General features: G+C 46.5%; 1 protein-coding gene across 5 annotated transcripts in view; it reads right to left on the bottom strand.

Annotated features, from left to right (window-relative positions):
• Positions 1-22,686, bottom strand: part of erbb4b (erb-b2 receptor tyrosine kinase 4b) — a 241,435-nt gene extending 218,749 nt beyond the window's left edge. For 3 of the 5 annotated variants that reach the window (XM_079733037.1, XM_079733034.1, XM_079733038.1), the window contains exons 1-2: positions 22,554-22,686; positions 22,301-22,433 (exon numbers count right to left, since the gene is read on the bottom strand). In XM_079733037.1, coding sequence (XP_079589163.1) covers positions 22,301-22,379 — 79 coding nt within the window. In that variant the 5' untranslated portion in view covers positions 22,380-22,433; positions 22,554-22,686. Of the gene's footprint in view, positions 1-22,300 lie in introns of all 5 variants that reach the window. The other 2 variants (XM_079733036.1, XM_079733035.1) reach the window with 2 other exon arrangements.
• Positions 22,687-27,500: the final 4,814 nt, after the last annotated feature.

Here is a 27,500-nt window from a genome sequence, read left to right on the forward strand (position 1 = left end):
CCCCACAACATAACAACAACGATGGGGTGAATCAGTGAAGGGATAAAGATTGCAAAATGGTTCATTTGGAGTTTAATTTTCTTTGACGTCAGCAGGGGACGTTACAAAACCATTGAAAATTGATCCAATAAAAAAAAGTATTTCTTCCGTTAAAATGTAGTTGTAAATCAGCAATGAGAGAGAGACATAAGAGAGAGAGACATATTATCAAATGTACAGTCAGACTAGCAGTAAAGGCATGTAAAACTGAAGGTTGGGACAGAAGAGGGAATGCAGATAGAGAAAGGAGAAAGAGCTTCTTTAACGTAGTTAACCAGGCTCTGCTCGGGTCTCTTTTACAACGTACACAATACCAATCGTTATTCTGCCGGCAGACCAGGAAAAGGACCTCAGATCTTTACAGTCTAAGCCTATCACTCCATATTTGGGGAGAAAGGAAATTAAATCAACTGGCGTAGGGGTTGGATTGGATAAAGAGGGCAGAGAGAGGTTGAGAAGAGAGATCCATAGAGAGACGTGGAGAGACATAGAGAGAGAGACAGTGACGTAGAGAGAGAGAAACAGAGACAGTGACAGAGAGAGTGACAAAAAGAGAGACAGAGAGAGAGACAGAGACAGAGACAGAGAGAGAGACAGAGAGAGAAAGACAGAAAGAGGGGCCGAGAGAGAGGAAAAGGATAATCATACATTTACATGACCAAGCAGTCTGGCCAAGGAATCTGAGAAGCGGAGTGAGGAGCATTTTTTGTCAAAACTATGAATCGACGAAAACCGCTCAGAAGGAAAATGACCAATGTTCACTTTTAGCATTTAAAATAAAACTGTATACGTTACATAACTTTTACATTCTAGGCTAGATTTGCTGAATTTGAGGGCACATGCGAGCCCTGGGAATAATGGGACATTGGCCGTAAGCGCTTCTGTCCTCTCATGGTCCGAGAGGCCAATGAGGGAGAAAAGGACAAGCAGAGAGACGACAGAGCAAAGGAAAGGGGAAAGAGAGTGTGAGCAAGAGAGCTAGAGAGGAAAGGGGAGAGCAGAGAACGAGCCTCTCTTCTCATCCTCATTATGTAAACGAGGTGCATGACTATTCCACTGGGTCCCTCGAGAGTTAATTACCAGTGGCTTCTCAGCCTAATTGGCTGAAACTAAAGAATTTGCCATTTTTTATCCCTTTGCCCATTCTCTCTCTCTCTCTCTCCCTCTCCCTCTCCCTCTCTCTCTCTCTCTCTCTCTCTCTCCAGTCCAACCCATTTTTGCTTTGCTCCGCTCCGCAATGGCCTTTCTCATGCCAGTCCAAAAAAAAAGTAAAATAAAAACTTTGGCATCGATGGTTCATTTGAGCATCTGCTCCAGCTGGCAGAGGATAAGCATTTCTTTTTTCTGTTTTCTTTTTTTCCCCTTACATTGCTAATTCCAGCTATTTGGCTGGACTAATCACTACTGGAGGGAGAAGAGACGAGAGGGCTTGAGAGTTACCCGTCACTTACAAATAATTAAAAAAGAAAAGAGGGATGGTGGGGAAAGCTGGCGTCTCATCCGCTCCTAAATGGATGCAAATGGAATTCAAAAAGACAGGGACAACAAGTAGGGAGTGCGAATGAAAGAGGCTAATACCGCTAGGAAATGACAGGGTTTAGGCAATACCGGGAGCGTCAGGAGGCGGCCAGCGGCACGGGACAGAGCTATTTGATTTCCAAGGGACAAGCGGGGAAAGTAATCAAAAGGCATCTTTGATATCTTCAGTGTGCGCGGATAATATGTTCCAGCTCACTCTCATTTACACCATTTATCTTCCTCCAAGCTCTGTTTCGATACACCTTTTCAAAGAGTCAGAACAACAAAGTCTAAAATGTCCTATATAAAAGCAAGCCTTATAGAAATAACCACCCCTACCACACACACACATATACTTCCCCTGTCCATCAAGTGGGTATGCAGCAAACAAACCGAAAAATGTCAATGAAAGAAAGCAATACTGGGAGTGTTTGTTGTTGACACAGGATGACATTTTTTTTACCATGCTGTTTGTCTTTATGTTTTTTCGCTTCTTGAATTATTGCATCGCTTCACCAGCTCAGACAAAGGAAATCTGCAAAATAATGAAAGACTCCACTGACATAGTTTGAGTATTATTCTGGGAGAGAGCCAGAGTTATCAGCACCTCATTAAGAGAGAGAGACTAGACGAAGAGAGAGAGAGAGAGAGAGAGAGAGAGAGAGAGAGAGAGAGAGAGAGAGAGAGAGAGAGAGAGAGAGAGAGAGAGAGAGAGAGACAAACTAGACAAAGAAAAAGCTGAGAGAAGGACGACGGCTGATCAACTTGAAAATGGGTTGGAGCAAGTCAGGAAAGAGAGCAGATGGAAGTGACGCCAAATCAACTCAATGTCAGGCCGTGAGGCATGCAGAGGATAGTGCTGTGTGTGCTGTGTGTGCCGTTGGTGACATGCAACAATCCGACATTCTGTCTTTCAGAACCTAAAAGTTAGACCTCTGGACCTCCAACTTACATTTGCCTTCGAGTGATTTTCAGAAAGATTGGTTATATTTAAGACAAATATGAGGTCAATTCAATGCTGCAGATGCATGACACATACATGAACATATTGATGTTCTCAACACATATTTATGCCCGAACCAATAAATATTGTAGTTGGACATATTAAGTGTCAGACATTTCTTTGTAAGAAGGTTTAAAAAAATGTATTTGGGAAAGAGAAGGACAAGGTATTATCTTCAGCGGAATCAACATATGTTGTGCCCATGTTTTGCAAAATGTGGTAAAAATCAGGAAAGGTCAACAAATGACTTCAAAGGACCAGGTTCCTAGCATACTACACTAATTTGGCTATGGGCATTTTCAACGTCAAATCATCTGCAGTTATGCCTCACCATGACTTAATGGTAATAAACGATAGAATAACATACAGATGAATAGTGAAATAACACCCTTAACATGCAAGCACTTAACTAAAGTTCGGCAAGAAAGTTACGATTTAGATGAAGGATAGAAGACCCAATTGTCTATAACATAAGTGATGTAATTTGGCAATTACTGTTAATTTAGCAAAGACAATTAAATCAAAACACTGTTTAATTAGTCGAACACAGAGAAAACCAATACAATGGGCTGGTTGGACAGCTCTGGGAACAAAGTGGGAACACTTTGCAGTTTGAGGGTGACAATTGAGCAACGCAGTAGCAGAGCCGATTATTAGCCATGATTGTAGTTAAAATAAAGCCTATAGCAGGTGCGGCATGAAAATGGCGGCTGCCTGGCAAAGCCGTATCTCCACCTATGCAGCTGGCCCTTTAGAGATAACCACCACATTCAACATGGCCAGCCAGGGAACTGCTATTTATTCAGTGTAATGAGGAGATGGAGAAAAAAAAAAGGGAAAGAAACCACAAGTGACAGAAGAATAATAATGATAAAAGGGCGAATAAAGAGAAGAATAAGGAGGAGGAAGCCGGAAAAAAAGATACATTAAGGACATAAAAAGCTTTCGTTTCTCTTTATAAAAAGAGTGAGCATGTCATTAGCAACACTATTTCAGTCTGGAAAGCCTTAATACTATTATTACAGCTTTCCGAATTGTTGAAATGCCCTTTTCAACATCCCATTGTTAGCCGGACCCCACATGGAGTTACACTTCTAAAAAATAAAAGCTCTGGAAAATGGGGGCAGGAGATGTTTAGACCCCAGGCTGTTAGGGATGACAGGATTTGGCGTGGCCTGCTGATAAGGTGCATGCCCAACAATTAGTCCTGGAAGCCAATGTTGATTTAGCGCTACTAAGTCAATCACTTGCATGCACGCACGCAAGCAAACAGGCAAGCACACACACACACACACACACACACACACACACACACACACACGTCCTCTTTTCCAACGAGGACCGCACCACATCATTTAACCCTGATCTCCTTGGTCTTCCCACCTTCACCTGGACGTGCTTTGTGATGCATCAGACAGGGGGTGGAGGTTTGGGGACGGCTGGAGCTGATGGAGCTTTACTACGTCAACCCATTAACGCTGCTGAAGGGGAAACGCAATCCTCTCCATGCATTGTGTATGCTGGCACAGATACATACATATATATGTTGTTTCTAATGTCCCTGGTCGCTATTCAGATGTAAAGCGCCATGCGTTTAAACCAATAAAACAAACTTAAGAAGAGCGGAAAGTGGCGTGCAAAGGCGCAGGGCGACTGGTGAAGGTGACCTGACCGCCTCGACGTCAGGCTAAACAGTGCGGCCATCGCTCGACAGACTGCGCTCTGTTCCATTAGCTGTCTGTTGTTAACTATCAGGAACAATCTTATGTTTCAATGCCTCCTTGGGGTTTTTTTAAAAAAAAACACACAACAGCATCCCCGGGAAGAAAATAATTGTCCGCTTGCACATAGCATTTCGCACCAGTGCATCATTAGCCCATATTACCGGACCAAAAGCCTAGATCGCTGGTGAATAGCAATGCCAGTGAAGTGGTGTCCCTGTGGCTTTGATCTTTTGTCCAGCTTATGCTATTAGTGTAGAGTAGCCTCTGCGGCGTACGCGGTCTCCCTCAGTTTCTCCCTCTCCGTGAAGGCCAGTTAATAAGGAAGGGGGCTCAGGTAGTCTTAATAGAATGTTTCCGGGCCCCTCATCTCTGTTGACTTCAAACGGCACACGGCCGGTGAATGGAAAACCCAGCAGGGTATGACTTCATGGGTTAGGGGCGGGGGGGGGGGGGCGGGGAAGGTGGGATGGGAGCGGGGGTAAGCGTACATATGGTTCTAAAGCTCACTGGGGCTGGGTTGTGATGACTGTCTACAATGCGGTGGATCAAAGTGTATTCCCTCCTTAATTAAGCTGAAATTGGATGAGAACAGCCAGCGCCCGGGCTTTGTTTTCCTGTGGCAACCAATATTAAATACTATAAGCTTCTTCGTATCTATGTGTGTGCGTGTGCGTGTGTGTGTGTGTGTGTGTGCGTTTTTTAAATTTGGCCGTTGTGTGTCGCTTTGAGTGCATCTGTGCATTTGTGTACAACATTGATACAATACCCAAGCGCGTATTATGTGTGTATGTGCATAGTTGTGGTAGCGGTGTCTGCGATGCGTATGTCAGAGACAGACATACTTAGATGTCTGTCCCCCTCACTCTCTCTCTCTCTGGGCGTGGGCTCCGGTGCTAGCGCTACGGCGGCGCTCCATAACAAGGCTGTTCTCCCTGGCCTTGTCCGTGCATTGTGATGCTAATGAGTTCCCGCCACCACCACCGTCCCCCTTTAATTGCCCTCTTTGATCTACCACTAATTCCCCTAATTAGGAGCCCAAACTTTCAAAGTTGAACGCTTTGCTTTCACCTCCAACTAAGCTCCCGCACGTGACTCCATGTGATGGGTGTGTGTGCTTCAAAGTCGAACAGTAAAATTAAAATGATTCGGATGGAGAATAAAAAGCCAGAGATATAAAAACACAGGTTCTCCTCATTGCACCAGGCTGGGCTTCTGCCAAATTCAATTTAGTAGAAAATGAAAAGTTTTTGGTCTGACCTTTATCGGTGCGATTGTGCGTTTGCGAGTGTGCATGTGTGCGTGGGTACGTGTTTGTGTAGAGTAGGATAGAACAGCGCTAGATCTGAGTCAACATTCTTTGACTTGCACTGTGACTCGGCAGTAAAGATAGTCGTGATGGAGAGTAAAAAGAAAAGCAGAGAGCAAGCAGGTTCTCGGCTTCTCAACTGCTGCTAATTGCACCCAGGCTTGACTTAGTTCAATTGAGTTGCAGGCATGAAGCATACACGCTCCTACTGTATCGGTGGTGGTGTGCACTGTGTGTGTATGCGTGCACGTGTGCATGCGTGTGGGCACGGGTGTCATAGCACATAACCAAACCAAACCACTCTATAGTCCTGAATTCTGTACACCCACCCACCCACCCACCCACACACACACACACACACACACACACACAGTTCCAACATGTATTACTGTGCACAAACAAACAACAAGGCAGCAACAAATTAAGCTGAGCGACTTGCCACGCGTTAATTAACTGAACCAGTACGGTGGCCTTTCTTCAACCCCTCAATTGTTGTACCTCTTTGGCTTTGCAGCAATATTAAATAATGAATTATGTTATTTATACATACATTTTTGGAAATTCCCAGTGAGTCTGTTCTCTGTGTGGACAGTGGGAAGAGAAAAAACGTCATTCAGTGCTACTCCAGCTGGGATCGCTCCAAAATAGGTGTTTCACGGTTAATTAGAAAGGAATGAGTGCTAATGAAAACAAGTGGCCCTCACCTGTGCAGATTGTCACAGAGAAACACGACGTTATCCCCTATCCGAATAATCAATATTAATCACTGGCATTAAAACCCGATCGATATGCCTGGGGTCATCCTCCATCCTCCGCTTTCGACAAACACTGCGTCACTTACGCTTCTATCAAACCGGATTGTGATTAACTAAAGTCTTCCCAACTAGGAAGACAAGCAATTAATCTTGTTGTCCTGTGAGTGAGTAAGGGAGTCCGGCACGCACTCTGCCATCACATTGATTAGTTAGTGGTGCAACATCGGAGCTTCTCATTGAGAGATGCACGGGTCGATTTGTTGAACAATACTGGTCTCCCCTTTTGTAGAGAGTGACTTAAACAGAGACAAAAAACAGGAAATAATGTGAATAAAAAGGTCTCACACACACAAACACACACACATACACAAACACACACACACACACACACACACACACACACACACACACAGAGACAAACAATCACAGACAAACATTCACGTTCCATAGACACATAGACTTGAAGGCAAGGACTAACATGACTAAAGAAAAATATATGAATTTCCCAATAAAAGCAGTGGAAAGGAACAGACAGGCTTACAAGGAAAGAGGGATGCGCTGAGGAGAGAGAGAGCACACGGGCAAGTGAGAGACAGAGATAGATAGAGAGAAAAAGAGAGGGAGAGCAAGAACGCAATAGAGCAAGGACAGGGGAGAGCGAGAGAAAGAGAGGGAGAGCAACAATGCGATAGAGCAAGGACAGGAGAGATAGAGTGAAGAAGAGAAAGAGGGCGTGAAAAGAGAGGGGGAGGGAGAGAAAGAGAGTAAAATAAAGAAAGAGTTAGAGAGCAAGAGAGCAAGACAGCAAGAGAGAAGAGAAAGCGAGAGCAAAATAAATGGAGAGACAGAGAGCAAGAGGAAAAGAAAGAAAGGGAGCGAAAGCGCAAGAGAGCGAGAGAGCAAGAGAGCAAAAGAGCGAGGGAGCAGGAGAGCGAGAGGAGGCAGGAACATCCTGACACAGCACGGCTGTGGGGATCGCATGGCAATCGGAGCATGGCCTTTCAGACGCACACTGTCAGCGATGGAGCCCTGACAGACGACACGAGACCCCCCTGACATGTCTCTTGGGGGGTCGAGGGTTGAGGGTGCATCAGGGCATGGGGGGGGGGTGTAGGGTAGCTTATAATATAAAAAAAGGAATGGATAAAAAGACTAGAGAGAGACACAATAAAATGGAGAGACCCCCGCAAGGGCAGATGGCATCATGTTACAGACCGTGCCAAATTGGAAATGAAGCGTCTCTAAGTTTGTTATGGTTCTGGGCGGCGCAGGCAATAACGGCCTCCGCCTCAGTACAGCTGCAAGGTTGGGGAACAAACAGAAAGGTGCCGCCGTCTCGGTCGCATCTCGCCCCTTTTAGCCTAGCCTAGCCTAGCCTAGCTTAGCCAGCTTCCCCTCCATCCCGATCCGCCAGCCCTCAGATGACGGGACGGGCGCCAAGATGCCTTGGTGGCAGCATGCCCCGCAGAGGCAAACACACCCCTTGTTTTCAGCTGTTTGGTTGTTTGCTTTTCACTGCCCCATGACTGTGGCCAAACTCAAAATGCATGTGATTATGTTTTTGAATAAAATGTATTATGGTGGATATAACAATGTTGGTAATATGGGGCTTTGATACCAAACACTTTCATTTAGTGTCCCCAAGGCCTATGCAAGGTCTGTTATGGCAGAAAGGGAAAAGTTGTCAGTTTAACTTTTATATTTCTGTCTGTCTGTCTGTCTGTCTGTCTGAGAGATGGAATCAACGTTCTACGACTGCATTCAGCCATTAGAAGCTGAGAAGTAAAGTGACCGTCCCACCTCAACCCCCCCTCTCACCCCCGACCCACCCACACACAACCCCTCTCTCTCTAAGTGTCTATCTAGCTCTCCGTTATCTCCGCTCACTTGTCTACCCCTCTCCTCACATATTCATCTCCAATACAAGTTCAAGATTTCTTATTTATTTTCCGTGGCACAATGGTTATTTTTGCTTTTTAACACATACAATGACCTTTTTCGAATGCTTTATTCCCAAGGTTGGTATATTTTCATTGCCTGGCTTTTTTGTATGTTATCATATCAATACTCCACCATCTTTAGTTCTACTTCTGAAATGTCTTTCATAAAAAAGAATGGTAAAAAGCAACAACAGAAACATTTTGATAGAAGCTTGACAATATTGGAAACTCTCCTCCTACTCTGTACAAAGAATATATCTATAAACCCATCTCCACTATTTTTTCTCAAGCTGCTTACCGGTGTCAGTCTTTGCCCCCCCCCTCCCCACACCTCTCCTTTCTTCTCGCTCCACTACCTTCACCTCCTCGGGTTTCATTCACCCCTCCTCTAATCTCTCACCTAACTCATCTCTTATCTCCTCTATTGTCCCACTACTTCCTCCCCTATGACTCCCTAGTCCCCGATGTGTTTCTGCAAGTGTCCCGGTGTGTGTGTGTGTGTGCGTGTGTAAGCGGCCGTGCCGTGCGTGCGTATGCAGGTGTGCACGTGTGCATGTGTGTGCGTGTCTGTATCACGCATAGCTTGCAACCTGGAGAGGAGCACTTCGCAATACTGTTTCTAAGACGTTCTAACCATACCTATGCATACAAAAACACCTATTGCATCTGAGCTTCATTTAAATGTTCCTTCTCTACTCCGTTCTCTCTCTTACTCACTCTATCGCACCCACGCTCTACCCTCGCTCTCTCTTATTTCCCGCTGACAGGCGGAGGGCCTCGCTGGAGACCGGTCAGGCTGTTTCTCCTAATTAAGTCAGTGAGGGAATGACCGCGGCAGATGGCTGGAAGCAGAGAGACCCCGGTGCCCACTGAACCCCCGGCCTGAACCTAAAGACAAGCCAGAGCTCCCCAGGCGTGTGTACTGAGTGCGTACAGTATGCAAGGCGAAAGCCAGTTGGATCCTCATGCCATTGGCTGCATACTAACTGCATACGCTACTGTGTAGTTACTTGAAGGCGGATGAAGCCGGAAACACATTTGTTTTCACCGTTGTTGATGTATTTTTTTGTGGCTATGGCATTATGACACATTCTTAAAATAGTCATCTCTGTCTTCAAAACACATCCATCCATGCCCTAATGGGAATAACAGCATGATATTGTTTCCCTGACTTTCTTGCACAAATCACATGTTTCTGTCACTAATGTAGCTGGGGAGAAAGCATTGCTGAAAGGCCTAATTTATCTTGATGGACCCCTGTTTTTGTCTTTGTTATCAGTTCACTATAAATCTGTCACTTATATTCCACTTGAGTGCTCACACTCACTAGGCTTCGTAACGCCTCCTACAAGTTGGCAAAATGTGTGTAAAGGCACAGGAACAGGCATAACGCTACTGTGTAATCCTCCTTTTGTTCAGGTTTGGGTGATCATGTGAGAGTTAGAATATGGTGTTAATCTGCAAAGGCAACCAGTACAGTAAGCGACTCAAACACTTGACTAAAAGTCATGTAATCCACAATCCGCAGAATGTCATGTTATGGGTAAATGATTACATGAGATGGCAATAATGAAGTTTCTCTTTAATATTACACACAGGGAAGTGAGGAGAACCTCATTATACTGTCCAGCAACATTAAATAAGATCACAATTAAGGCCAGAAAGTAATCAGTTGAACACATGTAGACATGAAATAAGTACTTAATTAAATTTGTATGAAGAGTCCGATGTCATCACTAATTACACCTTCTTACAAAAACTGAAAAACATCTTAGTTACCAGTTGTAACCAAGATAACCAAGACCCACACACACATACACACACACACACCCCTAAAGAAAACGACCATACCTACACTTTATGTGCCGTTTTAGTTGAGGTTTAATGCCTGGGTATGAGTGCGATGGCTCGGTAATAAAGTAATAAAATAGATAGCACCGGAGGCCGAGGAAGACCGCCTCCTGTTGGCTCATCCCACCATCATCCCAGCACTTTCTGAAGTCTAACTTACGCCAGATGGTTTCAGCAAACCAGAAGAGCAAATCTGGTAAAAAGCAGAGTATGAAAGGAGCATGGAGCCTCATGGAGGAAGAGGAGAGAAGGAGGGCCGCCAGCCCATTTTCACTTAGCCGGCTGCAATTACTTTGAAGTTTGGAATTTAATTGCCACTGTCAAGTTACCAGCTACTGTCTGGGAATAAAATGCAGTGCTTCCAACGATATGTTGTGCCTCACTTTAACATCAACACATAGTTCCATACACACATTATATTGAAAAATGAAGTAGCAAACTATCAATTAAACTGGTGATCTACTGAACTGTCAAGAGATAACTCACTTTGAACAACCCCCCCCCCCCCCCCCCTTCAGCCCACAGTCCCCCCCACTACAACATTGCACAATAATGATGATGAGATGAGCAATATTGAGACTGGAATGTGTGTATGTGTATGTGTGTGTGTGTGTGTGTGTGTGTGTGTGTGTGTGCGCGCTATGGCACTAGGCTAACCTGGCAGGGGCCCCTGGGGTCCTTGGTGTGAGCAGCCATTATTCTAATGGATTCAGGCAGCTGCTGCAGAGTAAGTTAGTGCTCTTGTGGCCCGAATTAAACCTAGACCTCAGCCTTAATTTAGCAATAATTAGCCACGGGCGCTAGCTACTACCATCACAACATACTAACGTGTTGCCAAAAGGTGATTGGCTGGAATGTTGACCGGGTAAACAAAATCCAAAGGCTGCACATCATCCGGACAGTTTTAGCCTCAAGCCTTTCTTGCCGCCACATTTCAGACCGTCTCTCTTGATTACTTCACTCAAACTGCTACACTCCTGCGTCTAATCCAGGATAAAAGAAAATAAGCTTTCCTGTAACATGGATTGTATCTATCTGTGCACGATCTTCTCCAACACATCCGAAACAGTGCTTCAACAACATCACACCCAAAAGCTTGTCTTGCATGGATAGATGTTCCATCAGACACCAGTCACAGGCGCTGTGTTTGGTGGAGGTTGGTGGTGGTAAACCATCAGACACCAGTCACAGGCGCTGTGCTTGGTGGAGGTTGGTGGTGGTTAACCATCAGACACCAGTCACAGGCGCTGTGTTTGGTGGAGGTTGGTGGTGGTAAACCATCAGACACCAGTCACGGGCGCTCTGTTAGGCGGAGGATGGTGTTTGGTGGAGGATGGTGGTGGTAAGCCCTCTCACCCCAGCTGAAGGCCCTGCCTTAGTGGGAGGATGGTGGTGGTTAACTGTCAGACACCAGTCACAGGAGCTGTGTGTGATGGAGGATGGTGTGTGGTGGAGGATGGTGTGTGATGGAGGACGGTGTTTGGTGGAGGACGGTGTTTGGTGGAGGATGGTGTGTGATGGAGGACGGTGTGTGATGGAGGATGGTGTTTGGTGGAGGATGGTGTGTGATGGAGGATGGTGTGTGATGGAGGATGGTGTGTGATGGAGGATGGTGTTTGGTGGAGGATGGTGTGTGGTGGAGGATGCAGTGTGATGGAGGACGGTGTTTGGTGGAGGACGGTGTTTGGTGGAGGATGGTGCGTGATGGAGGATGGTGTGTGATGGAGGATGGTGTGTGATGGAGGATGGTGTTTGGTGGAGGATGGTGTGTGGTGAAGGATGGTGTTTGGTGGAGGATGGTGGTGGTTAACTGTCAGACACCAGTCACAGGCCCTGTGTTTTCCCAATAAGCTGTGCTGACAGCTTGACATTTCCCTGGGTGGAGGGCTGTGATTCGGATATGTTTTATTCATCCATTGACTTGGCATCACAGCCCAGGCGGACGGGCGAGAGAGAGCGAGAACCCCACAAATAAGGCAGGAGAAAAGGAAACGCGTGGAAACCGCTGCCGCTTGTGTCCATTGTTGCTGTTCTGTTTACCGCCGCCCACTAGACAGGGAGCTACATCACAGCCGCGCCATCCAGATGACACACACACACACACACACACACACACACACACACACACACACACACACACACACACACACACTTGCTCATCTGGTGCAGATATCAGGGGGAGATGTGGAAGACGTGGAACCCACAAAAAATGGCAGTTTAGAAGGCTGACTAAAGCCCATTTCACACAGGCAGTATTTTCCTGCAACATTTCTGGAGGATTTCCTGCTTGGGATCATGTGTGAATGGGAGCAGCGGGCGACATTCCAGGAAATCGGCACCGGCAATTTGCCTGCTCGAGACCAAGTGAATGAATGAAAGCGTTAACATTGCCGGGAGTGGCACGTAAAGGGTAACGTCCTTCTGACCTAACACACCTTCATGTCCAGGGAGCAAACCAATCAGAAGACTCTGTTGAGGACTTCCACGGGCAGTCAATCTTAACGTGAATGTAAATCAGCTTCTTAAATCCCACAATATCATTTGTCTAAATATTCTTATCTAATGTTTATTAATAAATTTATAACCCATGATCAGTGTTTAATGTTATCATCACTATTATTATACCCATTTTGTTTTCTATACAAAGTGAATTCATGATTCCAACTAACATTTTTTTCTTTAATGGTATTCTTTGGAACCAGGGGGCCTGGCACGCTGGCCAAAGGGGTCAGTAATGAGAAGTACCTTTGAGAAATCCAAAAGGAGCTTAAAAGAAACGCCAATCAGCGATGACCTGGGAGGCTGAAAGGTACGGAGGCGAGACGATGGCAGCATCATCACCACGCTCATCAGGGTCAGGGGGGGAGCCACGGCCGGAGCTTCAGCCCAGGACAAAGCGCTTCAGGCTGGGATACACTGCCACCCTTGTCCCCACCCCGCCCCCCGCCCCCCCCCCCCCCCCCCCCCCCCCCCCCAAACACACACACACACACACACACACACACACACACCCTGCCTCTTTAACAACCTCAACACCCCCCGGCCTGGCTCCCCATCAAGTGGGTGTTTGCCTACGAGAAACACCCTCAACGCAAACTCATTTGCATGCATATACTCGCATCGTCAAACACACAGACACAGATAAACACAGACAAACAGAAGATGCTAATTCACAGCCTCAAACGATGTGTCCACAGTGAACACAGACACACAGGCACACGGAAACACAGACATTGACATTGTTATGAGATAGTGATCGGACAGCGTCCCTATCTCTCTGATGCCTGTATTTACAGTGTGGCCGCTCATGTCACTCTTTTCACTCGTGACATTTCCGAAAAAGAGATATAAAGTCCACTGAGAATACGGAAAGATGCCGCGTCCCTGATCATTATAGTGGCTCCTGCGTCTGAATTTTATACAGCGCAATGTATATTTCATGCCTCGAGCCCCCGATGCACATTTGTATGCATGTCGCTCATCATTGCTGCATGCTGCTGGTGAAACCCTGTCTTCCTTTGTGACTGGTGAACCTTCTGCGCCATAGCCACACGGTGACACATCCGCTTACACTTATTGTGGAATCACTAAGTTCGGCTGCACATTTTGGATGGGAGTGTTATGCAGTTCACATCTCTGCGAGTTATACGCTACACTCTTTATTCATCACCGAGGAGGAAACTGGGCAAGTTCACTGTGAGGGCAGAGCAGGGCAATTTGTATAGATAAATAAATAACGAACAGGTGGGATCACCATGCATGGATGTGAGGTCTCTCTCTCTCCCTCTCTCTCTCTCCAACTCTCTCTGGCCACCTCACTATTACTCGCTCTCTCTCTCTCTCTGGCCACCTCTGTATTGCTCTCTCTCTCTCTCTCTCTCTCTCTCTCTGGCCACCTCACTATTGCTCTCTCTCTCTCTCTCTCTCTCTCTCTCTCTCTCTCTCTCTCTCTCTCTCTCTCTCTCTCTCTCTCTCTCTCTCTCTCTCGCTCGCTCTCTCTCTCTCTCTCTCGCTCTCTCTCTCTCTCAGGCCCAAATCCATCAATCACTCAGTGCTCACCAGGGGAGGGATGGGGGTGGTTTGAGAGCACGGACACCCCAGTGATGGACAGGAGGGGTAGCGAGGGGCTTTGCTCAGGGTTCAAACTCCTTTCTAGTTGGCTCAGGGTTCGTCTCGCACTACCTCCAGTCTAGCCTACCAGCTTGCTGTCTGAGCGTGTGTGTGTGTTTGTGTGTATATATATATATATATATATATATATATATATACATACACACACACACACACAAACACACACACACGCACGCTCAGACAGCAAGCGGAAACGTCAGCTGTCAGATCACAGAGGCAGTCTGTGATCGCATCTCATCTGATCATTGCCGTTTCGAATCACAACCAGACTTCTGAGTCGAGGAAAAAGGACAGAAATGCGAGCAGAAGGAAACAGAGGGGGGAATAAAGTAAATTAAAGGAATGGAACAGAGAGAAGGGCAGCTTGCGTGTGCAAATGCGTGTGCATGGGTGTGTGCGTTTGTGCGAGCGTGAGCGAGCCAAAGCCTGTCTGCGGCGCGTGCGAGCATGGCCATACGCGTGATGTGGCAGTGCCTGCGTCTGCGCGCGCGTGTGTGTGTGTGTGTGTGTGGGTGTGGGTGTGTGTGCGCGCGACGTGCGCTCTCCTGTGGGCCCATGCAGAATGAAGTGTCCCTGTCACCGGCCCGGCATCCCCCCCGGGCGGCGGCTGATTAATGGGCCATCCGGCCACTCTGATGGGGGACGCTTTAACCAAGGCTCCCAAGACAATCACCCGCGTCCCCTCCTCATCTCCCACCCGCCACGCGAACATCAGACCTCCGCTACCTGCCCTCCCTCTCTCCCTTCCTCCGTCCGTCCGTCCGTCCGTCCTTCCCAGTCTAAAATTAGAGCCCCCGACCCTGCTCATTTGCCCCCCTTTTGGTCTCCCTCTGGCTGCGAATAGTCTTGCATCAGCACCATCCACCCCCCCCCCCCACCCCTCACCTTGCCGTGGGGAGAGAATGCCTCCATTGGAGTTGCCTGGGATGGAGTTGGCTGGGATGGGGGTGGCGGGGGGGTAAAATAAACGGATCCGCAATGACCCCGCCCGCGCCCACCTGTGATTGGGGTCTATTTGTATACAGTGATGGTGAAATTGAATGCATAGGTTTATCCTAGACGGACTGTTTAATATTCATAATGGTTCATCCTGGTATTATCCCTCTGGATTTGCTTATTTCAGTGTGGGTGTGTGTGCGTGTGCTTGAATCAATGTGTGTGCGCTGGCCTCCATGTCTTTGTGTGTCTGAAAGTGCGTGTGTGCACTTGGCTGTCTGTGTGTGTGTGTGTGTGTGTGTGTGTGTGTGTGTGTGTGTGTGTGTGTGTGTGTGTGTGTGTGTGTGTGTGTGTGTGTGTGTGAGCACTGTGCATGGCGCCACTGAGATAAAGCACCCCTGTCTCAGGTAAATGGCCGCACGCGGCGGGAGTGAAACAGCACCGTTGACTTTGGACCCGGGCTGCCTCTTTGTCATGTCCTCCCCGCACACACGGGACGCCCCATCACTACCGCCCTACCACACACACACACGCACACGCACACGCACACGCACACGCACACGCACACGCACACACACACACACACACACAACGGTTTACTTGGATGACACATACTGTCAGCAGCATGTGTATTAGGCTGGCACGCCTCGATAAATAAGTGCAGTTAAGCCATGCAGAGTTCAGAGACGGGTGATCACTGTTTAATGACATTCACACCATATGTAATGTAACACACCTATTGTTATTGTAGTTTGTACTATATGTGCATCACAAATGTAACTGAATACCTTGAACATTTATATTTATGAATTATGGTGGACTAACTGTCAAAATAAAAAAAAAACACACCCACACACACACACATACACGTGTCCAGTCGGCTCCATTCGTGTCAATATCCCTACAATTTGAGTGGCATCAGGATACGTTCCCTGCCACAGTATTGATACAACCTGACCACTGTTCACACAAAGGCAGTCATTAAACAGACGGCCTGGGTTCCATTAGGTCCAAAATACGAAATTCAAGCGGAATGCTTATATTTGGGCTTCATAAGCAGGGGAGCGAGAATGTGTTTTCAACAGCAATTATTACAGATTATTACAGAAGCCAGCAAGTCTGCCCTAAAAAACCTCTCATAAATGAAGTTAATCGAGAAGATTCGAATGCATGCGTCATTTAAAAAGGTGCTGCGTGATCCGTCAATGTGTGAACGCGACCTCATCAAAAAGGTACCCAAAATAACATCTTACCAGCGCTGAATGGATGTCTACAATTTCGACCGTAGTGCTGATGAGAAAACACTGTGGAGACGGTGACTTCCTGTGGTGGAAGCTACCAGCTGCAGTGGAACAGGAACATAAACAGAGACCTCACCGTATGGACCTGCCAGAGCGCCGAGGCGGGCAGCGGTTCCACTGTACAGACGACCAGCCAGGGTCACCTGCCTGTTCCCTCCCTCGTTCTGTGCTTTATGTACCACGCACGACTGAGGAAAGGGAGCCTGTTCCATTTCTTATTTTCCCTGCAAGGTGACTGTGGTGGTGTGTGTGTATGTGCGCATGTACACACACACACACCGCACACACACACACACACACACACAGTAAAGGCTAACACACACACACACAGTAAAGGCTAACAAAGAAAACATGATTTATATAGCGACATCTCAGAGAATAGTGAAAATATGATGTAGTACTCTGTAATAATGATATAAGCCTATTGTCCTTTCCCTTGTGTTTTCTGCTGCATTACATTAAGTGTGATGCACTAATGCGAGATGAGTTTAGGAGATTGAGAGGGGGGTCAGGGAATCATCTTCAATGACTGCGGTTGTTTTATGCAAACGAGTAATGATCCCATCATCATATATTCACATTATTTTTGCTGATGTTGAGGTGAATCAATCATGCCAACACCACATTCACCTTATGGATCTCAAGGTCCACTTTGAAAAGCATCTGTATGTCTGAATGCGTCCTAACCAACGACACCGAGAGCCTCTGAGTCGCAAGTCATAAGATTCATCATCAACCGGCGCAACCAAAAGCTCACATCGACGCTCGCCCCTACGCCCTTGGAGCTGTCCAGGTGTAACTCCATTAGACCCCGGACAGGTTTTTTTCCATTCCTCCAGCTTCCACTGCAGGCCTAAATCAGGGCCGCTAATCTTTCCCTCCCTTCCATCTATCCATATCAACCGGAGACGCGCGTGCCCAAAAGGGCCCTGGATGCCTGTCACGACTGACTGCCAGCCCATTCGTTATAGGTCACCAATGTAAGTGCTTTGTTTAAAAGGGGGCCTACCCTCCTGCTGAGCGCACAATGAATAATATACCAGAGGGACGTACCATCGGGAGCCACCATTTAAAACGAATTAGGCCCACGGAGAGAAGCGAGGAAGAGAAAGAAGGAGGCACAATATGAAATAAAATAATAATAAAAAGGCATTCCTTTGTTTGTGTGGCTATGTGCGTCGGGCCTTTATCTTAACCCACCGCCGGCGATATATGGCACCCTGGCTTGTTTTGTGTTTATTCACGCGCACAAATCGCCCAAATGAAGATTAAGCGTGAAGCATGTGTTCCGGCGGCCGTGTCCAATATCACTCAAAGCCCGCCTGTAATTACATTGTAAATGCAAATTAGATATGAATATTTTAAAGTGGGATTACTAAAAGAGGAAGGAGAATGAGGGGGGGGAGGGGCGAAGACAGAGAGAGAGAGAGAGAGAGAGGGTGAGAGAGAGAGGGAGAGAGAGAGGGAGAGAGTCCCTCTGCACACCCACATGGAAAAAAGCACAGAAGAAAAGTCCCTTAGAAGGCGGAGCTGTGCTTTTCATATAAGTTGTCAGCCTATTATCATCCTTTTATGCATGCCCCATTATTGACTAGGAACAAGAAAAAAAGAAAGAATAAAACAAATCATTCCGGGCTGTCAAATTGTCACTTCAGAGGCAGAGAAAGACGAGAGAGACAGACGCCACCAAAAAGTTTGTACGCATGTCTAAAAAGGTGTAATTATCGTCCGGGCTTTCATTCTAAATATGGCTGTAATGAGTGTGTCTTAGGAAAGATTAGCCGTATTTCCATTGTCATTTTAATTGAGTCACATTTGTGGGGGACTCACAATGAGCGGGATGAAAGCTGAGGTGGAGGAGAGAGAACGAGTGCACAGTGCAGTCATAAACGGGAGAGGGAGAGAGGGAGAGGCAAGAGCAATAGAAAGAAATAGAGGGAGAGAGACTGTGGCAGAGTCTGGTTCGGTTGTCAATCACTTTTTCAGTCTCCCACCTCCCAATCCAAACTCACTGCTAGACACACACACACACACACACACACACACACACACACACACACACACACACACACACACACACACACACACACACACACACACACACACACACACACACACACACACACACAAATACACATTTGCACTCTCACACATACATGTACTTAAGATACGTTTGGAGCCCCAAAAACTCCCTCTCAACACTCCAGACATTTTACAGCGCCCCCTGTCAGTTATAAAGCCCTCGGAACACGCTTGTCAGAAAGGCCCCCACTGCCTGACAGCAGCTAGCCTTTGGAGTGTGGAGGAGGAGGAGGAGGAGGACAAGGAGGAGGAGGAGGAGGAGGAAGAGCGGAGACGGACTCATTGTTCAGAGTTACAACAAGAGGCATCCCGCGTCACACGGAACTGACACACGCACACTTGAACTCCTGAAGACATGTTGCAATGTTCCCCGTGCTGGCTTAAATGAGACTTTCCCTGCTGTCAAGGCACAGCGTACATCCGTCCTATTGCAAGGACTTTTTCTGCTGCTGCTGATTGGGAGTCTTATCGGCCCTTTGAAAAGTGTCTGGTTTTAAAATACATGAAAACCGGAGAGTCCATGCGTCTGCTTTTATTTTGCTCTTTAAAAACACGTGATGGATTTTGACCAACCACGAGGGCACGCCGGTGCTGTGTGTGTGTGTGTGTGTGTGTGTGTGTGTGTGTGTGTGTGTGTGTGTGTGTGTGTGTGTGTGTGTGTGTGTGTATGTGTGTGTGTGTATGTGTGTGTATTTAAGAATACCTCACGCAAGTCCTTCCAAAATTAGTGTCCCTTGTAAAAGGTGTATGCGTTGTCTTGTACGCCATCCACACGATAAATAGAGAAGACAATAACAATTACAGTTCAACTGCCCTTTCCAATTCCAGCAAGAACAGCATAAAGGCAGCCATTCAAACAACCCCACACAGTTCAGTTCATTCATTCAGAGACGTAGGTCTTCCTCATAACATTCTCAATGAACAGAACCTTGGGTTGAGTGAAGCGCTGGAGAAGAGGGGGCAGCGTTTCGGGGCACATCGTCCAGCTCTTGTAAAGGCCGTCCACGAGACAAACCGACCATCTTTACACACACACGGCCGACATGTCTCCCAGTTATGAACCCATCAACAAACTAACTTGGCCTCCGGCAAAGATGGCAAGTGGGCCTGCTGAATGGAGCCTTGCCTCTGAATACAAAATGCCGAGAGGGGCATCGTGTGTCCAAAGCATGAAGCAAAGGGTGAGTAGATCGATGGTCTGACTGTGATGTTTTCAGACCAAGTCCACACGTAATTATACAGTTGTTGTTTTTTCTCACTCCATCGCCCTGGAAGGAATATTTTAAACACATTTTGGTGGGGATGGGACGCCAGAAAACACAACAAAATACAATGTTTCTGAAGTATCTTTTCCCCACCATCTCTTAATATGAACGTGTGGCCCTAATGGAGAGGGGCCCCGGGTTTTATCAGGGAAGTCTCCAGCCCCTCTAGTCAGTCCGCCCATAAAATATCATCTTGATGTTCTTTTGTGAGTGCCCTCTTCTAGGGCCGGAAACAATTGTCTGTGTACGCCATCTGGGCTGCGGCTGACAGAGTCAGAGAGACACACAGCGAGTCTGCATGTCTCTCCTCTTGGCAGTGGGGGTCGAGTCCTGCTCACCAAATCAAAGGCCGCTATTCTTCCAATAAAATTCAATGAATACAGCGAGGTCGGGCCCACCATTCACAGGCTTCACCGTCAAGAAGAGATATGACTGTAAGAGGCTTTGTGCGAACGCTGGAATCTAGTGGCGTTACATCTCAAAGCTTTCGTCTGTCTGACATAAAAGTATGAACAGCCCTAAAAGAGCTGAAGTACTGCACGGGCGAGAGTGGACAGGGACATTGTTGTTAGAGAATCTCTCTCTCTCTCTCTCTCTCTCTCTCTCTCTCTCTCTCTCTCTCTCTCTCTCTCTCTCTCTCTCTCTCTCTCTCTCTCTCTCTCTCTCTCTCTCTCTCTCTCTCTCTCTCTCTCTCTCTCTCTCTCTCTCTCTCTCTCTCTCTCTCTGAGGGAGAACCCACGTTATTGGATGCCTCCCCACCTCGATAACGCTTCCTGCGCCCTTGGAAAGTACGCATTTTCCAGATCGTTGCTTTTCTATCTCCATTTCTTCCGCGGGCCCTCCCCTATTAAGCGAGTGGTATGTGTGGTGTATCAGGTGTTTCCCCATCCACGTAAATATCAGATTGTAATGTCAGGTCTTTGCGAGCGCAAGGTGTTTAAGAACTGTGTCAGTCGATTAGAGTGTCGTACTCAATACATTTTAACTTCTAGACGTTGCAGAAAGTGCATGCTCCCGCTTATTGAATAGTCAAAAACAGTACTGGGTTTGTAACTTAAATGCGTTGAACATAAATTCCATGAATTGGATGATCACCCTTTACTTATTCCGTAGCCTTTACAATGTTCTCCCCGGGTTTGCAGGCCGCGCTTCGTGCGTAATGTTGTTTAACTACGGGCTACTTCCAGTATCCACCGTCTCTTCTCACATTGTCTCCTCCCGTCGAGGTTGTTCAAAGCAAAGGCCTACATTTGTTTATCAAAAACCATTCCATCAAATACTGCATTCCTCTAACAGGAAAAAAAAAAAAAAACAGCCTAATGTAAGAAGGGGGCCCAGCGCAGCGCAGGCTGGCTGTCTGCCAGTCAGGGCTACGGTGACGCGCCATGCAAAAAACACTGGGGCATATTCACACGCATTATGCTATTATTTTAATTGACTGTTATTTCACGTGGGCTCCTTATGCAATCCAACTAGGGGTCGTGTAAAACAACCGAGGTAAACGTCAACGTCGGGAAGATAGGAGGTTATGACGGAAGAGAGCGTTTTTAATTGGAAATTGACCGCACGTCGCTTTGAGTGCTTATATATTTGCGATTGGTGGTTTACACACACACACACACACACACACACACACACACACACACACACACACACACACACACACACACACACACGGTGGGAAAAACTTCAGCGGACCTCTGTCCTCCGCTGACACGCATTATTGACATGTAGGCCTGTCCCTGGCCCGCATTACATACATACATACTGCATAACATCAGAGGGGCTAACCCGGTGACCATGTCATGGTTTTATTTAATTGGCTGCCAAGTCTGGTAGAAAAAGAAATAAAATAAAATGATATGGTTCTGGAAACATCTCCAAACCGTGTGCCAGAAGGTTTTCCATATGTCAGTGGCTACCTAAGGTGGGGAATGGATTGTCTGCGCTTTGGATTGTTTACCACGTCCACGTTACGCGCAGGACGGCTTGGAGTCCTCTGTAAATTCAACAGTGCCACTCGGCGCACGGAAACGGTGTTACTGTCTCGCTTGGATTTCATCAGCACGCCGTGAACAACATTCGTTACATTTGCTGCGATAAGTTACCTAGGCGCCTTCATATAGGCTACGGCCTGCCTGTTTTTGGGCAGCTGTTTTAAATGTTTTGTTGAATTAGGAGGCATTTTTATTCAAAACATGTCGCCCTTTCTGGATTCCGATTGCCATTATTGCTGGTGATTCCTTCATTGATTCCTGAAGATAATGATCTTAAAAAAGATATATGCAAAATACACATCTATCTAAAGTATATTATTGCAGTGCGCTTCCGAATCAGGTGAGTGCACGGAAGGACAATCCAACAGGAGAACCCAATGGCCCCACTCAGTGCGCACCTTGCGCACCAGCGGCCGGAGACGCCAGACTTCGGAGACAACGACCACACTCACCTGATTGTGAAGAAGTCGCCTGGAACAGCAGAGAAGTCAGGAGAACGACCAAGCAACACGAGGGAACTGTTTGCTTCATTGTTTGCGATGGACAGTTACTCCTTTTAATTCACATGTCCGGTGGCGAACCCCCCTAGCGCCGTTGGAGGAAGAAAAAGAAAAAATATGGAACGCTTGTCAGTGAGTCAGTTGAGGACTTTTTTGGGTTAACTGGTGATTTTTGCAAGTAGTCCAAGTCTCCTCCACCCCTCACCCGGAGCTTGTGGCGTTGTGCTGCTGCGATTAAAAACACAAGACTGGATGAGCTGCCTGCCCGGGAGTCTCCGGAGCGCGCGGCGTAACGCTTGTCAATATAGTAAAGCACTGGCTCGTGCCATTACTCCTCGAGTTGGATTCAATGTGCCGCGAAGATCGCCTTCTCCGGACACGCCCACCTCACGTGCCGCCCTCCTACCACAAGCCTCCATTGGGCCGAGGTCTGCCCTAAAACCCGCCTTTCTTCACGCGAGAAGAGTGGCCATTGGTTTTCACACCTACCACAAGTGCCCCAAAATCTCACTATGCATTGCGTCGACTCTAGTTGCACCTGTCACAAATGATTGTCCTACAGGAAAAGGTATTGCCATAACCGAACAATTATAGGCAAAACTATTTTTACTAATTTACTACTCCTAATCTTAATATTAAATATAATTTCTGCAGCGTAGGTATTAGGTTTTTAAATAATTATTTTCAAGAAGCGTGCCAAATCTATTTTCTGCTATAAGCTAGGCCTCTTCGTGTTTTATATGGGGGACGACATATTAGAGAGAAAAGTCATAGGCGTATTAAGGGACCAAAAAGTATGGCTGGCCAATTCAGTTGCTCTGACTTTGAAAGAGTATACGCTAAGACATGAAGTTATTAATTCTGACATTGCTGACATTGTCCAAACTTATCTTTAAACTCTGTATCGCTGAGGAAGAAAGGTGATCGGCCTCCTGCAGTGACAGTATGCCACAACATCTGGGTAAATAGGACATGCGCAGAAAAGAGGACTGACAAGGGGGCACCGGCGGAGCGAGACACGCAAGAAGAAGGACAATCGAAAGTCAAGTGGATCGTGGTGACAAATAGTTAGGGTTGTGAAAGACACATCAAATTGCCCACAATGAACTCGGTAAGCGGGACACGGGTGTGTCGCGTCAACGCCTAATAAGCAGGAAGGCCTACATGGTTTCAACCAGCAAATCACAGCTCATCCATGCAATAGCGCGTGTTTAACCTATAGAGGGTGTAAACAACGCAAACCATACTACAATTGGTGTTTGGGTTTGGCTATACTTAAAAATGAATTGCAATTTGAAATTATATCATCGAAAATAAAACCATAATCATCATCAATCATACATTTTGTAGATTTATTTTAACGTATGACTGTATCTGTTATTTATCAATACCAAAACACTGACTCTACACATAAAAAACAACTTTAAAAAACTTGTGTTCGTTTTCCCTAGAGAAAAATAAATCAGCCTCCTAGTGTTGAAGGATGCTGAGAGTTGTACCTTTGCAGAATGTCCCAGAGGTCTGTCATTGCGGAATAAGTTATGAGCTTAACTTGCTGATGCTGAACATTCAATTCATCCTCTTGACTTTCTGCTGCACTATTAAACCGTCACCACAGGGGGGAGCCCCATTCTCACCTCAAAGGTTAGGGGTCCAGCAGACAGAGAGAGAGGGGGAAAGAGAGAGAGAGACATATCAAAGGGAAGGAGACAGAGAGTGGGCGAGAGAGAGAGAGAGAGAGAGAGAGAGAGAGAGAGAGAGAGAAAGAGAGAGGGAGAGAGAGAGATACAAAAGGGAGGGAGACAGAGGGTGAGTGGGAAAGAGGGCGAGAGAGAGAGAGAAAGAGAGAGAGAGAGGGGAGGCAGTTGGTGAGGTTGGGTGTTGGTTGAGATGGGGGTGTGATGATGCAAGCCACTACCTGCCAGTTACCTTGTGCATGTTGCCAGACAATATGGAGTCTTTATTGAAAAGGACTCGGCAGCGAAATGCTTTTAATATCACTGACAAGGGGAATTTATCAACAGGTAAGGAAAAATGAGATATGGCAGGCGGCAGACATTTATCACTTTTAATACCCCAAATGTCGTTTTGCCACATCAAGTCTATTCATTGTACATAACACTCTTGAAGGAGCACCTCAGACCAAGTTGTCCTAATGTTGTCAATTAGAGGGTTTATTCCACAGGGTTACCGGAGGGTGAGGGAAGGGGGTGGGGGGGCTAATCTAATACATGGCCCAGCTGATTTGTTTAATAGATGCGACTTTGCTGCAGTGCCACTGCCATCCAAGCCAATAAACGCCGGGAGTCTCCAGAGGCGATTGTGCGTCATAATGATCCACAGCACACAATGTGCGTTTTATGATGAAGATGTTTTTTTTTTTATTTGTCTCATATCACAGAGCACATTGTTTTGAGCTGTGCGAGGCAAGTAAAGACTATCTGTGCCTGCAGAAAAGCAGTATTCTCATCACATACTGAGATAAACCTCCGCAGCGATAAACCGTGTCGCAAAAATACAAAAATGAATCAAGTTTACAAAAGGAGAGAGAGTAAAAGGGAGTGTGCAGCCCAGGGTCGGGGTCCTGGCTTCACAGTGCCATGCCGCAAGAATAAGCTGCATGTACTTTTCTCCAAATATTCTTTACCCTCCATTTTTTAAGGTGAGCTTGAAATGGTATTGTCACTTTTAAACTGTCAATGTACGTATACACATGTACACCGAGGTAGAATAAACAAGATTGCCAATATAAAGCAATTGACAGCTTGAGTGCTTGAGTGTTTGAGTGTGTGTGTGTGTGTGTGTGTGTGTGTGTGTGTGTGTGTGTGTGTGTGTGTGTGTGTGTGTGTGTGTGTGTGTATGTTGGTGTGTCAGTGTGTTTATCTGTTTGTGTGTGTGTCTGTGTGTGTGTAATTGTGATTGTGTGTGTTTGTGTCTGTCTGTGTGAGCATCTATGTGTGTCTGTTTGTGTGTGTGTGTGTGTGTGTGTGTGTGTGTTTTTGTGTGTCTGTTTGTGTTTGTGTATCTCTGTCTGTGTGTGTGTGTCTTTCTGTGTTTGTGTGTGTGTGTGTGTGTGTGTGTGTGTGTGTGTGTGTGTGTGTGTGTGTGTGTGTGTGTGTGTGTTTGTGTGTGTGTGTGTGTGGGTGTGTGTGTGTTTGTGTGTGTGTGTGTGGGTGTGTGTGTGTATGAGCTCTTATTGAGGCTAAGGAGTCAACCCCGAGCACTCAAGCCTCTCACTGGCTCTGCATGAGCTCGACTCAATCAGCAGTGAGCCAGCAGTAGCTCATTACACACACATGAGTGTGTGGCCATTTCCTCAGTGATTCTCTCATCAGAAGTCATTGAAGGAGCCACTAAGTGTGTAATCGTTCCCCATTAGGGCAAATGTTGGCCACCGTTGAGACCCAGCTTGCTGACGAATGCTCAGTGTCCACCCTGCAGACCATGTCGATTCCCCTGTTTCCCCTTTTGAAAGGGATTGACCCTCCACCACACCCCCACACCCCCCAAAGACACATGCACATACGTACTACCCACACAAGTAGACAAGCACACAACTACACACAATACTTGGATTCAAATTAATAATAGTGGTCCATTACATTGCTCTTTTCAAGACCCCCAAAGTTATTTACATAGTGAGTGCTAGATGTGGGCGTGGGATACACCACCTCGTCCCCTCCCGGTGTGTGGCAGCCATTTGGGTGACGCCCGGCCGCCAATAGGCTCCAGAATGCTCACCACACATTGACTGTCCCAGTGGAGCGGTTAGGAGTGGTCCTATCCAATCAGAGACCAGGGGAGGATTAGGTAGCCAAGTAGGAAGAAGTTGACCGAAGGGGGTCAGGACCTCGGTTTGAACAGAGAGATTGAACTCATCCCAAAGCATGACTCACCCAAAGTCCGTGCTGTACGTATGTTGAATGCACACATACATATTTCAGTTAAAGCCCATTTTAACATGTAGTGAGGGTCTGGTGGTTCAGGTCCTGCAGACTTCAAGACCGTAGCATGGATAGCAGAGGTCCAGATCGCTACAGACTTTCAAGAAAGATTTGGTTTCTCCAGTTTCTATTATCTAGCAGATTTTGAGGATGAAATGATGTGTCTCAGGGATGATGTTGTTTGAATTGTATTCATAGATGCTTACTCTCACCTTCAACAATCTCTCCTCTCCTCTTCCGTCTTGTCATTCTTGCATTTTGTTCAATGATGTATGACTTGTTTTTTATTGTGATAAAAAAAAGGACAAATGTCTAAACTAATAGAAAGTCCAAACACTTGTCTCCCCCCGCCCCCTTGACGGTCATAAAACACACTTTCTTCCTTACTAAATTACAGGGGCACAGGTGCACGCACACAGACACACACACACACACACACGCACACACACACACACACACACAAACTCACACACACACACACACACACGCACACACAGGCACACACACGCACACGCGCACATAGACGAACCCACGTGCACACACAGCGCCCTTGTGAAGGTGTTGTAAATTGGATAGCTTACATTGCAAATTACTCGCCGGTCAAAAGTGCAAGTGAGGCCAGCGCTTGTCAAGTGAGTCTCCAGGTTGAGGGGGAGAGAGAGGACGCTCCTCTAGTTATTAATCGGTGTCTGCCAGGCTCAACGGGCTTAATGGGTACTGCGGTGAAGGAGATGAGAAGTGACACTGGTAGGCTTTTGCTTCCATCTAGTGGCAAAATACTGAAATAACAAAGAGGCTATGCGGCGAGTCGGCGTATCGTAGCCTATTTTATTTTCTTTCTGAATGTTGTATTACTATTTCTTAAATAGGCCTATAAGAAATAGCAATCTCCCTGTTCTAGTCTCACCAGATTCAATCTTCAGAAATGCCCATGTAATTATAGTTCTGTAATTTAGTTATTTTGCACTTTTAGGACAACATAAAAAAGGTTTTACTACCTGGATTGAGCAAGGTCGTGCCATTTGTTTAAGGCTTGGCAAAAAATAAATACATTTTTTTAAAATAACAACATATATCACATATAGGTTCTGCCAACTATTTGTTGCATTCAACCACTAGATGGTAGTGGAGGGATTAGTTGGTGGCGCAATTACTTAGTAAATAGTTGATTGTTTGCGTGTTTGCGCATGTCTCTTCGTGTGAATGCA

This window comes from Pollachius pollachius (genome assembly GCF_949987615.1).
Source record: "Pollachius pollachius genome assembly, chromosome: 3".
Taxonomy (NCBI): Eukaryota; Metazoa; Chordata; class Actinopteri; order Gadiformes; family Gadidae; genus Pollachius; species Pollachius pollachius.